The following is a 15,444-nucleotide window of genomic DNA, read 5'->3' as shown; positions in this document are numbered from 1 at the left end:
AACATCTGTATATTAGCCTGAATATCCTGGACTCACCGCTCTGGAGGATAGGCCTGAAACTGCACTGTGCCCAGAACAGCTCCGATGAAAGGGAGAGTCAGAGAGGGTGTCAGGTGTGACTTCATCATGTTTATAGTGAACTCCAGAAAAAGCAAGTCTGCCGTAGTCTGGAGGTGGGAGACTACAACCTGTGACGAGCCAGCCTCTAACATTCAGATGTTGAGATAAGGGAAGGATGAAACCCCTAATATCTGCAGATAAGCTGCAACCACCTCCATCACCTTGGTGAACAACTGAGGGCGATAGTAAGGCCAAAGGAGAGCACAGTGAACTGAAACTGCTTGTGGCCTACCATCAACTGCAGGTAACTTAAGCGGACAGGCAGGACAGGGATGCAAAAATAAGCGTCCTGCAAGTCAAACGCTACCATCCAGTCTCCTCGGTCAAGGGCAGATAGAACCTGAGCCAAAGTGAGCATCTTCAACAACTTCTTCTTGAGGAAGCGATTGAGGGAATGAAGGTCTAGGATAGGGTGGAGACCCTTGTCCTTTTTGGGAACCAGAAAGTAGCAGTAATAGCAACCACAGCCTACTTCTGGCACAGGAACCTTCTCCATGGCTCCCTTAGCTAAGAGTTATAATTTCCTCACAAAGAAAGGACTAATGGTTGTCCGTCAGCCGATAGTAGGATGGTGGAATGGATGGAGGGGGTAGTCTCAAAGGGGAGGGGGTAGCCCCTTTGGACTATCTGCAAAACCCATCTGTGTGACTAAGGGATTGCCAGAAGAGCAGATGATGGTTAATCCTGCCAACAGGCCCATGGAGGGGTGAGCAGACTAGGAACATTTAAAGGCTGCTGCGTTGGGGGTGTAGCCACTCACCAGATCATGGGCCACCTGACCCACGAGGTTGGTGGGTCCCGCGCCCTTGGCCAAGCAAAGGCTGGGCAGCATGTGCGTCATGGTGGCTGAGCTTGAATGGGTGCAGTTGGAGACCACTGCAAAAGGCATACTGAGTGAGGCGAGTGGCCCAAGGACCTAGCCGTAGCCCGAAAATCCTGGAAGCCCTTGAGCGTTGAGTCTACTTTGTCTCTGAGGAGTCGGGTGCCATCAAAGGGCATGTCCATCAAAGAATCTTGGACATCCCCCAAAAAGGCAGATTTCCTTAGCCAAGTGTGGTGCCTCAAGGCCATTGATGGGGAAACCTCTCTGCCCAGTGACCCGTCCGCAACGCATTGTGAACTTTGCCGCATAGCTCCCTTCGGCAATAGCCTGAGTTTACAGCCAAGGCTTCCTCTGGGATCTGTGGCAGCACTTGCGCAACTGTGTACCACAGCATGTTAGATTAACTGCCCAAAAGGCATGCATTGTTCATGGATTGCAGTGCAAGGCTAGTAGAATAAGAAAATTAGTTACTTACCTGTAACTGCAGTTCTCCAGTATTGGTCTCTTTCATAGATTCACATGCTTGAATTGTCCCCCTCGAGGTGGGAGCTTCACGGTAACTTTAAATACATAAAGCAGTAAGTTTAAAACCAGTAGGCCTCAGTAGGCCTTATAGGCTATTTTATAGTCTATCCACCTTGTTTTGTGAAAAGACCCAAACTTCAGTGTCAACCAATCAGGATTCAGCCCCTCCCAAACACTCCCAACAGAGGTTGAATTTCCTCAGATTTTCTAGTACAAGTGTGAAGTTCAATATCTGTATAATAGGGGAGCCTCTGAGGGGAGGAGGGTGGGTCGCATGTGAATCTACGAAAGATACCAATACTGGAGAACTGCAGTTACAGGTAAGTAACCAATTTTTCTTCTCCAGTGATAGATCTTTCATAGATTCACATGCTTAAATCAGAGTAACGAGCAGTAATGTTTGAGAATTAGCGAATTAATTTATCTGTTATTTTATCATAATTCTCCAAGTGATATCAATCACGTTAGTATATATATAACAATAATAGAAAAAACTATATGGCAGAAAATTATGATACAATATGTGACGTTGTTGTTTTGAGGTCTACAACATGTTAACACAATATGAAAAAGCGTTGATATTGTGACTAGTATGAAGCAAAATATTAGAGCAAACCACACTAATATAAAATTATATATTAACGAAACTGAGAAACAATATCGAACATACCTTGAGTGTGGTGGTGGGATGTGTAAGAGGCTCCCCTTAACTAAATAGATGCCTCAGTACTGCCTGTCCCACTGCTGTATCAATGTTACTCGTTTCTTCGAGACAATAGTGTTTTGTAAACGTATGCTGGCTGGACCATGTGGCCGCTCTGCAGATGCTATGTAGTGGCACCCCAGCAAAGAGTGCAGCTGAAGTGGCTACCGATCTTGTAGAATGGGCGCTCACCTTGCTGTGGAGCGGTTTACCAGCTTTAGCATGACAGAATTGGATTGCAAGGCCAATCCATCTGGCTATAGTCTGTTTGGACACCGCATGTCCCTTTTTTGATCCGCCAAATGAAACAAATAATTGGTCAGACTGACGGATGACTTGTGTTTTCTGTAAGTTAAACTTTAGACACCTTTTTATATCCAGAGAATGTAATGTCTTCTCGGCTACCGTTTGTGGATTTGGAAAAAAGGTTTTTAAGATGACTGGTTCATTCATATGAAAAGTTGAAGGAACTTTTGGGATATACTTAGGATTTGTTCTTAGGATTACACCGGAATTTGTAAATTGGAGGAAAGGCTCTTTAATAGTGAAGGCCTGAATGTCGCTGACTCTTTTGGCTGAAATAAGAGCTAGTAGTAACGCTGTTTTCCATGAGATGAATTTTAGATCGGCTCTGTGGATCGGCTCAAAGGGAGCTTTCATGAGCTGCATTAATACAACATTCAGGGGCCATAACGGCGGAGGTTTTCGAACTGGTGGGAAAACACGAAAAAGGCCTTTCATGAATTGTTTGACAATTCTGGTGGAGCATAATGAGACCATGTGTTGTGATGTACGGTATCTCGAGATTGCTGCCAGATGCACTTGAATGGAGGAGTATGAAAGTCCTGACTTTGCCAACAGCAAGAGATATGGAAGTATCTGTTCTGGAGAAGCGGAAATGGGATGTATACCTTCTGCTGCACACCATATACAAAAAAAATTTCATTTAAGTCTGTAGGTTTTGTTGGTAGTGTCAGCTCTAGCTTTTGCTAAGATGTCTCTACACACCGAGGAAATGTTCAGATTTACACACTCATTGAATTCAGGAGCCAAGCCGACAAGTGAAGAGAGGACTGATCTGGATGCCTGACTTGTCCCTGGTGCATCGTCAAGAGGTTGGACTCTGTCTGAGTTGCACATGTGGCTGTTCTGAGAGCATTAGGAGCTCCGTGTACCAGACCTGTCTGGGCCACCTGGGAGCCATGAATAGGAGGCAACAACCCTCCGTCTTTATTTTGTTGATGACTCTCTGAATGAGCGGGATCGGAGGAATAGCGTAGGCATAGACCCCGGACCATCTCATCGAAAACGCTTTTCCCCACGAACCTTTCTGGGGAAGCCAACTTGCGTAATACTGGCATTTCTTGTTCTCGAGTGTGGCAAATAGGTCGAGGTTTGGTTTGCCCCATAAGAGAAAGAGTCGATTGAGAAGTTTCTGATCTAGCTCCCACTCGTGATATGGTATCACTGTCCTGCTCAGGGTGTCTGCCAGAAAGATGGTTTGTCCTGGCACATGCTCCGCTTTGAGCGAAATGTTGTGCTTGATGGCCCATGTCCAGATTTCCTGAGCTAGTTGCGAGAGTTGTAGGGATCTCGTGCCCCCTTGCTTGTTTAGATAAAACATGCTGGTCGTGTTGTCTGTTCTGATTAAGACGCTTGAATTTTGTAGTTTTGGCAGGAAAGCTTTTAGAGGTAAGTTTATCGCCTTGAGTTCTAGGTAATTGATGTGGAGTTGAACCTCTTTTGCATTCCAGGATCCGTTGATTTGCAGATCTTGGCAGTGTGCACCCCATCCTTCGAGAGAGGCATCCGTTGTTACTATGTAACTGGGTACTTGATGAAGGAATGTAAGTCCGTTTGACAAATTGGTTAGCATCGCCCACCACTTCATGGTGTTCTGCATTAGAGGTGTTATGCGAATTCTGTCTTCGAACAAACCGCTCACCTGAGTCCACTGTATGTCCAATTGCTCTTGCAGGGGTCGCATATGGAGCCTGCAATCTGGGACTAGCGGAATGCATGATGAGATCATCCCTAGCAATGATTTGTAGATGCGGACTGTCTGCTTGCTAAGGAGGTTAGTTTTTGTTTCCTCTCGTGAGACGGGTAAGCCTTGCTGTGGACCGTGTCTAGTATTGCTCCTAAGAAGTTTAATACTTGTCTGGGGTGAAGCTGAGACTTTTGGTAGTTGACGACAAACCCCAGGCTGTTTAACAATTGAAGGCAATCCGAAATATGACGTATCACTTGCAGCTTTGAAGGTGCCTTTATGAGTCAGTCGTCCAGGTAAGGAAAAACCTGCATACCTGACTGGCGGATATGTGCTGCTATCGGAGCCAACATTTTCGTGAAGATTCTGGGAGCCGATTTGAGACCGAATGGGAGAACTTGAAATTGGAGGTGCATACCACCCACTCTGAACCTGAGGAATTTGCAGTGGTTGTGGTGTATTGGAATATGAAAGTAAGCATCCTGGAGGTCTAGGGATACCATCAGATCTCCAGTATTTAAAAGATGCAGGACATCTTGGAGTGTTACCATCCTGTAGGATTGTTTCTTTAGAAACTTGTTTAGTGCTCTTAAGTCCAGGATGGGGCACCAGTCCCCAGAGGCTTTCTTTACGAGAAAGAAGCAGGAATAGAATCCCCTGTTCTTTTGAGAAAAATGGACTGGTTCTATCGCTCCTTTGCCCAGCATCACTTTCACTTCCTTGAGGAGTTGGTTCTTCCTCGGGGCGGAGGGCCCGATGGAGGAACAGTTGGTGGTGTTTGCGTGATTTCCAGAGTATGACCTCTGGCCACTATATCGAGCACCCATCTGTCTGATGTTATAGCCGCCCACTGAAGGAAATAGGAAGTGATGCGACCTCCAACCCTCGATATTGGTGAGGGGGAGAACGCTGGAATGACTGGCGGGTCATTGTTTCCTGCCTGTATCTCGTCCTCGGGCAGCCCCTCTTCCTCTGGCTGGATGTTTATAGGACGCGGCCGGTGGCAACCTGTAATGCTGCTGTTGCTGGTGGTTACTGTTGTCGTGATCCTGTGGAGGAAGACTGATACTGGGGTCTGTACTGTTGGTAGCCCCCTCGAAAGGAGTAACCTCCTCTTCCCCTTGCTCCACGAAAAGGTTGCTTTTTATATTGTAGGGTATCTAGGGATTTTGCTGTATCCGTATCTGTTTTGACGGCTTGTAACATGTTGTCGACATGCTTCCCAAACAGACTCTCACCATCAAAAGGCATGTCGAGAATACGACTCTGGACCTCCGGTCGAAATGATTTAGCCTTTAGCCATCCTTGCCTACGCAAGACTGCTGCGCCAGCCAATTGCCTGAAACCAGTTAAAGAAATGTCTATTGCGCTGTCTATAATCTCTGCGGCAATCCGTTCTCCTTCCTGCAATACCTTTTTTGCTTCCACCTTGACATCCTCCGGCAAGAGATCCAAGAAAGCAGACATGTCTGCCCACATTTGGTGATCATATCTTCCTAGGATGGCGAGGGAGTTAGCTGCCTTGACTGTGACCGCTGCTACAGAGGAGAATTTTTTTACCAATATTATCTAATCTCCTTCCCTCTTTGTCTGGGGGAGATGCTATAGGCGTGGAGGGGTTTCTGGAACGTCGCTGCGCTGCCTGTGATATTACTGAATCAGGTTTTGGCTGTGACACTAAACAGGCCGGAGAATCATCCGGGGCCTTATATTTCTTCTCTAGCCTTGGCATTTGTGAAGGCACTGTGGCAGGATTCTTCATTGCCTTCAAGCCTTCCTGCCATAAGAAATCTACTATCGGTATCGCTCTTACCGATCTCTTTGATGGTTCTTTGAAGTCTTAAAGGAAGCACTGTTTCATGAGAGATAATAGAAAGGCCAAAACGCTTTGCCGCTCTCTCTATCAAATTATGAAAACCTCCTATGTCCTCTGGTGGAGAATCCACTGGACCTGCTGGAGGCGGAGATGGTGTGGGGACGAGATAATCATCCCATTCACTTGACACAGAATCTCTTAACTCACCCTCTTCTCCTTCGTCGTCTGACGAGGGATGAGCTTCTTGCGTTTGGCTAGTCAATGGTATGCTAGCCTCCGGTGTTTCCGGAAGACTGGTCGTCTGGGTTTGACGAGGCTTCTGGTAGGTTTCAGGTCTGGGTGGTGTGGTAGGTGTTGATGGTGGAAACCTTCAATAGTAGCCATTGAGCATAGATTGAAGGTCTGCCACTAGTGTGCTTGGCATGGAGAGGGGTAATTGTTGTTCTGCCTTTGGGTAGGATGTTGAAGCATAACTGGGCTGGTAATGCTGTTCATCTTCGTCATCAAAATCCTGGCACTTGACAAGGAGTTGAGACGGGCTACTTGCTGCCCCAAACAATCCCTTGTCTTGGGAGTATGGGTCATCATCATCATCATCCAAGAGATGTTGTGGGGGCTATGGCAATACCTTGCTTGGGGAGGTATGCATTGGCAGAATATCGGAAGCTTTGCCCCCCATGGTGATGAGTGAAAGAGGTAAGAATCTGGTTGAATCGTCTTGAGGATAAGGCACCATAGTTGAAGACTGGTGCGGTGAAGTACCCAGGAGGGTCGATGGTCTATACACTGCGACTGCTGTGGACGATATGCTTGTCGACGGGTGCTTCGTCGGCGGTTCCCTCGTCGGCATATCCTCTGTCAGCATCTTAGTCGCCGACGGTGCCGTTGTCGGCGGTGTGGTCTTCTTAAACGTCATTGTGAGGTGCTTCATAGACGGAAGTGCCCTGGTCGATTGGCTTTTTAAAATATTTTTGCCGTAATTATCGTCGACGATAACGGTGACAACGTCATGATCATCGGTGAGACCGCTGTTGTAAACGTCGACGACACTGTCGTAGATGTCACCGTCGTTGACGGGGTGGTCGTCGACGGGTGCTTTTTTCCTGAAGAGAATTTTTCCGGCTCTTTCTGGGGTGACAGACAGGGATGGCTTTTTTGGAGTACTTTTCCTATGTAAAGGCGTAGCAGGCTCTGAATTAACCTTTTTTGGCAAACTTATGTGTGTTTCTGAATGGGAAACACCCTTTGTCTCAGTAGAGACTTGTTTTATCTTTTTGGCCATCTTCCTTGGTGGCTCATCAGACACACTTCCTCTCTCACCTGTTCTTTTTTGAGGGTGAGAAGTATGAGATGACGCTTCACTTTCGTCTGAGGAAGGATGCTCCATGGCTTTCTGTTTCTGCAGTCGCAAGAGAAGTCAACGCTCACGGTCCTTGAGGGTTTTTTGACTAAATGGGAGACAGATCTTGCAGTCTCTCACCTTGTGGTCTGGATGGAGGCAGTAGATACATTTCTTGTGGGGGTCATCAACATGTAGTCTCTTCTTCCCACAACTGTCACAGTCTCTGAACAGACCCTTTTTTGTCTTTTCAGACATGATGAAGCTGGAAAGCTAAGTTCCTGAGAGAAACAATTTTCAGTCAGAAATAAGGTAAACTGAGCAGAGCTCAGGGAGACTCCCTTCACACGACGTGCAGTAGAAAATCTGAGGGAATTCAGCCTCTGTTGGGAGTGTTTGGGAGGGGCTGAATCCTGATTGGTTGACACTGAAGTTTGGGTCTTTTCACAACACAAGTTGGATAGACTATAAAATAGCCTATAAGGCCTACTGGTTTTAAACTTACTACCTTACTGCTTTATGTATTTAAAGTTACCGTGAGGCTCCCACCTCGACGACGGGGATGATTCAAGCATGTGAATCTATGAAAGATCCAATACTGGAGAAAACACCTTCCCCAGTGAGTCCAACCTTTCGGATTCCCTGTCTGGGGGAGTGGAAGGGAACATGCCATGGTAGGTAGAGGCTTGGACCACCAAGCTGTCAGGGGAAGGGTGTTACATTAAGAAATTTGGGTCCCCAGGTGCAGGGAGTTGGTGGCAGACAATTGTCTTGTGCACAGGAGCCCTTGTGCTGGGTTTGGATCAGGCACCAAGAAGGACGTCAGTGAGGGCACCACTGAACAGGAGCAGGGGTTCTGAGGTGGAAGCTCCTGGTTGCAGAACCTCTGTCAAGAGAAGTCTTGACGGCCACCAAGGGCAGTTGAAGGTCCAGGACCGAAGCCACCCTCCTCACCGCCATAGCATTAAAAGCTCCCTCTTCTGTTGCCACGGGAGGGGTAGAACATATGCTAGTTTCTGGAGAAGTAGCGAGTCCGCAATACTTCACGCCAGTCCATTTCTAAATGGGGCTGATATTCTAAAGGGTCCAGCAACCCCTCCCATTCACCACCGAAGCCTAGCTCATAAGAAAAGGGCTCAGGATCCGGAGGCAAAGCTTCTGCCAGCGCCAGAGTTTGTGTCGTACGATACCCATCCAGCCAGAGTCAGCTATTACAATGGGGATGGTGCTGCTCATGGGCAGATCCGGAAATGTTGGCAAAGGTCAGGGTAGCATGTCCGGCACTGGTCCGATCCAGGAATGGATCCCTTGGGGGTGCCAAAATGCCGGCTCTTAACGCAAAGGGACCCCTTCTGACCCCACAGGGCCAGAAGGTGCTCCAGTGGGGCGGGCTGTCCAAAAATGAGGTGCATGGCGTCATAGAACTCTTGGAGTGCGGCAGGTGTTGGTCTGGCTCCCGGAAACTCAGGGAGGCGTGGAGTCTGCCCAGGTGCTGCAGACAAGGTCTAGAGTGTTGACGCTTGCTCATCTCATTGGCCAGTGGATGAGGAGAAATCGAAGAGCGCTTCTTAGATGTTTTCTTGTGCCTAGACTTAACTATCGTCCAGAGGACTTGGAGTGGGATGACGACTTCAAGCTCCGCGACCAATCATAGGACATTCCTCTCGACCGGGATCTCGACTTGCAGAGTCTAGCACCAGGCTGCCATCAGCTTCAGGGACCACTCCCTCAAAGTCTTCAGATGCAGAATCTGGCACTAGGTACGCAACTTTGAGTCATGGTCGAGCTCCAGGCACCAACGTCACACAAGGTCTGGAACAGTCAAGGACACCTTCTGATAACAGGACCCGCAGGGCTTGAATCCTGTCTTCCTAGAAGACATCCCTTGACACATCAGGAGTAAAAAATTGACTGAGGGGTAGCTCACTTAGGATCAGTTCTTAGTTAGTGCAGAAATAAAAGAATGGACAGCAGTGCACCTGGGTGGCACTATATAGGACCAGCATCTTCATATCAGGAGCGGACGATGGTGATGACGGATGTGGAGACAATCAACACAACCTAACAGAGCACAGGGGTACTACTCAGGAAAATCTTCTGGATCCTGTCTGAGCCCTGGGGTGATTTCAAAGCCAAATAATCTGCAGCTAGAAGTCTCTGTCAGATAAATTCCACTTTGGCTACTTGTACTGCAGTTGGTTAGAGTTACGTTGGGTGACCAATTCTGACTGACAGTCAGTCAAGGGTACTAGTAGGGTCCTCAGAAAAAGTTACCTTGTTCGGGGAAGCTGTCTTCAGTCAGTTCCAGGGACTCATATCCCTTTGCTGTAGGTTCCTATGGAAGTGGTCCTGATGTAAAGGATAGAGGATGCTGAAGCTACTCAAGGGTGCTGCAGATGCAATGCACCCAACAGGGGAATTATTGCAGCTATTCCTTGGTCCATGAAGGGAAGGAGGTGGTCCTGGCCAAGGGGTTGACGTCCCTTGAAGTCCTCCTGGTCAAAGTCCAGTCACAAGTTGCCAGATATTGCGGTCACACCGAAATACTTCCCTGGGAAATAACTTGCGTTATGGGTAACGAAACTGCACTCTGACAGCTCTCCCAGGCCCAGAGGACTTAAATGCAACTTCCAGCATCTGGTTCTGCAAAACAGTGGTGTTTAAGGCTAGGAACATTATGTTAAAATCCGGGAGATTTATACTGACTTATTCTTGAGGTTTCCATACTCCTGACATTGAGAGTGAGACTTCAGGTGAGAGCGTCTGGTGTCAGAAGAGGCTGGAACAAGCACCAAATGGTGGGGACCAGTGACGCCCAGCAAAAAAAAAAAAAAAAAAAAAAAGGGGGCAGTGAGAGAAAAAAAAACAAATACTATAAAGAAAAAAATCCAGATCCAACCACTAGATGGCAGAATGCACAGCATGTGAATCCAGAAAAGACATATGTTGCAAAATATTAATTACAGTAATCTATCACTTGGTAGACCTGAAGAAAATTTAATCAAATCGGTGTAAGAATAGGTGAATGGTTTACCTTCACTAGATGCGGTGCATCTTGTCTGTTCAGCTGGTATTGAGGCAACTGGTCACAGAGAACTATCCAAGGATGCCGGAGTACTTGGGCAGCTGTCAATCTCTGATGGGGGTCAACGTGAAGCATTTTGGACACCAAATCCTGTAAATTATAATTACCAATTCTTAGAACTATCAACCCACATCCACCTATAACACAATCTTGACCTTCCACTCACCCACTTTAGGAGAGAACCAAAACTTTTTACAGAATGAAAACAGTATAAAAATAAATCACTCTTAATAAAGAGATGCTGTTGAGTTTGATGAACCTAAAATAAACATTCATGCAAGGCAAATTATTAGCAAACTATGGCAAGAACGGATGAGCTCTTACAATGCTTAGTAACAAGTTGCCAAGTAGTAAAAAAAACCACACAAAAAGAAAAAAACACAGTTTCAATGAGGAATACTAGGTTTACTACTAGTTGCTTGTGCCTACCTTGGAAAAGAATAAGTTACTTACCTTTGGTGAATCTTTCTGGTGGAAAGTCTAACCGCGGGTTCCTCACCTGTGAAATATTACCCAAGAGCAAGACTAGTTCTGGATATTTAATAGCAGTGCCCCTTGCCATGCCTCTAGGTGGCGCTGCTGCACAGTGGCTTAGTTTCCTCCCAGAAGTGACACAGTGAAGCCACGCAAGTGCCAACCCTGCATGCCAATGTCACTGTCTTATCTGACTCTTTCTGTGCCCTCAGATGCCGAGTAGGAAATTATTGGAGGTACCAATGAACAGATCTCTAATCTGAGACATTTTTAGATGGTAATAAGAAATCACTCCACTGCACAGTGAGGTGGAATGGCAGAGAGCAAAATGCTGTTAGATGGAATATGGATTGGGATACATGCTGCAGTCAACATTGGCATCTACTTTGACCTCTACCACTGCTGTTGACATCTCAAATCCGGAGGATCAAGAGTTGGCCCAGTGTGATACAAGGCTTGCAGCAAGGCCCACCCTTGGGTCTACAGCAAGTCTCAGAATCACTGGATAGTGATTGTAGGAAAGTACCCTTTTTCTTGGCACGGTTACCCCCATTTTCTGCCTGTTCTCAGTATGTTTGACTGTGTCTACTGGATTCCTGCTAACCAGGACCCCATTAGTTTTGCCATCTCCTCTAAATTGTACCTTTTTCTTCCCACAATTGACATACTGCTCCCCCCATGTAAGACCCTAGTATATAGTACCTAGGTGCCCAGGGCATTGGGGTTCCAGGGGATACCTATGGGCTGCAGTAGTTATTCTGCCATCCATATTGAGCCCATGCAAAGGGTTCTGCAGGCCTGCCACTGCAGCCGGCGTGAAATGGGTGCATGTACCCATTCTTACTGTCACTACACCAGTTAACTAAGTTACCCTATGGTAGGCCCTCTCAGCCCAGAGGGCAAGGGGGCAGGTACCTGTGTGTGAGGGCACCCCTGCACTAGCAGAAGTGCCCCCACAAACTCCAGATCCATTTCTCTGGACTTTGTGAGTACGGGGACGTCATTTTATGCGTGTACTGGACATAGGTCACTACCTATGTCCAGCTACATAATGGTAACTCCGAACCTGGGCATGTTTGGTATCAAACATGTCTGAATCATACCCAATACTTTTGCAAGTATTGGAAATATGAATCCATGCACTCTGGGGGCTCCTTAGAGGACCCCCAGCGTTGCTACCACCATCCTTTTACAGGGTTGTCTGGGCAGCCCAGCTGCTGCCACCCCTCAGACAGGTTTCTGCCCTCCTGCTGCTTGATCTGTTCAAGCCCAGGAAGGCAGAACAAATGATTTCCTTTGGGAGAGGGAGGTAACACCCTCTCTCCCTTTGGATATAGGTGTGACTGGCTTGGGAGGAGTAACCTCCCCATGCCACTGCTTTGTTTTCAAGGGCACATTTCGTGCCCTCTGTGCATAAACCAGTCCACACCGGTTCAGGGACCCCCAGTCCCAGCTCTGGTGTGAAACTGGAAAATGGAAAGGGGAGTGACCACTCCCCTGTCCATCACCACCCCAAGGCTGGTGCCCAGAGCTCCCATAGAGCGTCCCTGGGTTCTGCCATCTTGTTTCCAAGGCTGGCAGAGAACTCTGGGAGCATCCGAGAGGCCAGGCAGGTGACGTCAGAGCCCCCTCCTGATAAGTGCTTACCTGGTTAGGTGACTAATCCCCCTTATTGGGCTATTTAGGGTCTCTCTCTTGGGTGGGTCCTCAGATTCGGCTTGCAAGATTCCAGCAGGACCCCTCTGTAACCTCTGCTTCGACTTCTGGCCACTGGAACCGTGACTGGACCCTTCTGGAACCGACAAACGCCGATACAACGAAGACGACTCTTCTGCAACTTTGTTTCCAAATCGCCTGCCAGCTTTGCACAATTTTCCCAGCTGTGCATTCTCAGAAGACTTCAACTCTCCAGCCTGCACAAGAAGAAGGAATAGCCCTTAGAGTGAAGGAGTGACTCTCCTGTAACCGCAGGCACTTACAAAAAGTGACGACCGGCAGCGTGGATCCCCTCTCCTGCTGAGCTGCATGGATCTTACATCACATCACGAGTGGTGGTCCGGACTAGTCCTCTTAGCCTTCTCTGCCAGCTGTCCCACTTTGGTGGAGGTAAGCCTTTGCCTTCCCACGCAGGAGAGTACCCCATGCACTGTGTCTCTTGCAGCTGCCAAGGCTTGTTTGCATCTCCTCCAAGGGATCTTCAGAAGACGGGCCGCTCCAGCCCGCATCACTCCATCCTGCAAATCACAGCCTCCTGCGTGGCTCTCCTGCGCCGTGGGGTCCTCTTTTGTAGTGCTGCGTGGGCTTCTTCTGCAACTCCTGTGTCCCCGTCCTATGGGATTGCTGTGGGTATTGCCTCTGATCCTGTGGACTCTCTGCGACGCTGAGGGTCCCATGTTACTCCCCTCCTGGGTTGAGTCCTCCTGGGCCTTGCTAGTCCCCAGCAGCACCTCTTTTCCACTAACCCAGAGTGCCTTTGCCAAGGCTTGTTGGTGGAATTCCTGCACAGACACTCGTCTGCAATCTTCCTTCCAGCGTGGGACATCTGCATCCATCAGGAACTCTTCTCCTGCTCCAGGGATGCAGTGGTGAATGTTCTTCATCACCGTCGACTAACTCCTGCATCCACAGCTGGGTGGGTGGTAGCTCTTAATCCTCCTGGACTCCACTGTGACTTTTGGATTTTCTCCCCGCCCGCCACATGTCTTTCTTCAGGAATCCATTGCTGGTTTTCTTGCAGTACTCTCTGGGTTTCTTCTTTTTCCTCTTTTCCTCCTTTTTGTGTGGGCTGGGATAAATCCAGTGTTTTACTCCTGCATTCCTGTCTCTGGGAGTACTGTGTTACTTACCTCTGTGGTTTTCTAGTACTCCCAGTTCCCCTTACTTAACTAGGTGGGGGTACCTTGCTCGCATTCCTTTTTTTTTTGTATAAGGTTTGTGCTCCCCCTACGGCCACTATTGGTTATTACTATTTGCACTGTTTTCTAACTTTTTCTATGCCTATTTCTGATTGCTAGTGTATATATTTAGTGTATTACTTACCACCTAACGGTGGGTTACCTGTCTAGTAATTTGTGGTGATTTGTTTTTTGCACAACTAAGTGTTTTCTTTCATGTGTAAGTGCTGTGTGACTACTGTGGTATTGCATGAACTTTGCATGTCTCCTAGATAAGCCTTGACTGCTCATCCACAGCTACCTCTAGAGAGCCTGGCTTCTAGACACTGCGTACACTTCACTAAGAGGGGATACCTGGACCGTGTATAAGGTGTACGTATCATAGATACCCACCACACACCAGGCCAGTTTTCTACAGCGATGTACACTCTCAATGGAGTGCAGGACTGGAACTAACTTGCATCAAATGTCATTGCTGGATTCAGTCCATTCTAGGAAAGAAGAGACAAAAAGTCTCCATCTAATACTACCAAAGTCACGATTAAAGGCCCAATCATTCCCTACCCCTAAGAACACTGTACCAAGAAACACCATAACAAACTATTACTACTATAGTAACACTAACATTGATTAACTTCACACACTCCATACTGCCCCCGCTTCTGACCAGCAGCAGGGGAAACAGGGCGAACCTAGTCACGGGAGAGCCCACGCAGGGTTCTGTGGTCAGCAGCTGCCTGAAATATCTTCACCATCAACAGATCCAAACGACCACATTGAGGAGTCAAATGAGGTATTAAGAGAACTAGCATCAACAGGGAAATTAATCTCAAATCAGGCATCCCTGGGAACATTGGCAGGAGCACCGTTCCACTCTAACAATAATCCTAATTATACTACTGGTTTAGAAAGGAGTAGACTTGAGTCTCCAAATTTCAAGATGAGTCAAAAAGGGAGCACCCAGCAAAAGCCCCTCAGTTGCAGTCACAGTTGTCCCCATTCCTTTCAGTAGAAAAGGATTGTTATATACAGGATACACAGGGCTTGGATCCACTCAATCTAGAGCTCTCTACATTAGATAATCTTGACAGTAACAGGATTCCCAAATGAATAGTATAACATTAAAATGATCTACATTTCCTGGATGAGAATCATCAAATTTATGTAAGGGGTGAGCTGGGGAATCAAGACAAGCGCCAACACATGAACCGGGTCTTAAGCGAGAATGAATATTCTGTAGATGAATCAATACTTAAAATCATGAAGGTTATGTGCAAATTGGACTCAATTGCGAATGTGACATCACGCAATCCTCGAACCTTGACATCCAATTAGACCTTACACGGCAATTCACAATCTTCATAGTGACAACAGACCATAGGAAGGCCCTAGTGGAGGGATGCCATAAAGCAAAATCTAATGTTGCAATCCATTAAAGGGCCCTAAGAAAGCAAAAGTGGCACTCCTTTGTTGGAGACTGTTGGACGTTCCAATGGTCATAAATTACATCGAGGACTGCAGGTAAATCTTAAAAATCTGACAAGAGCCGAACCTGCCGATAGAAAATCTGCCACCAGAAACTCAATGATTAGCCAGGAGCCATCATTATGTTGGGCAAAAATTCAAGGTCCACACAAAACGTCATGCATGTACTTGAGATACAATAGAGGAGTTA

General features: G+C 47.3%; 1 protein-coding gene across 2 annotated transcripts in view; it reads right to left on the bottom strand.

The window, feature by feature from the left end:
* The window catches only part of RPS6KA3 (ribosomal protein S6 kinase A3), a 540,094-nt gene that overhangs the window by 12,024 nt on the left and 512,626 nt on the right, over positions 1 to 15,444 (bottom strand). For both annotated transcript variants that reach the window (XM_069205007.1, XM_069205008.1), the window contains exon 21: positions 10,351 to 10,491. In XM_069205007.1, coding sequence (XP_069061108.1) covers positions 10,351 to 10,491 — 141 coding nt within the window. The remainder of the gene's footprint in view (positions 1 to 10,350; positions 10,492 to 15,444) is intronic.

Source organism: Pleurodeles waltl, chromosome 8, assembly GCF_031143425.1.
Source record: "Pleurodeles waltl isolate 20211129_DDA chromosome 8, aPleWal1.hap1.20221129, whole genome shotgun sequence".
Classification (NCBI taxonomy): Eukaryota; Metazoa; Chordata; class Amphibia; order Caudata; family Salamandridae; genus Pleurodeles; species Pleurodeles waltl.
Note: the sequence above shows the minus strand (reverse complement) of the source record. Positions and strands in the feature narration are given on the sequence as shown.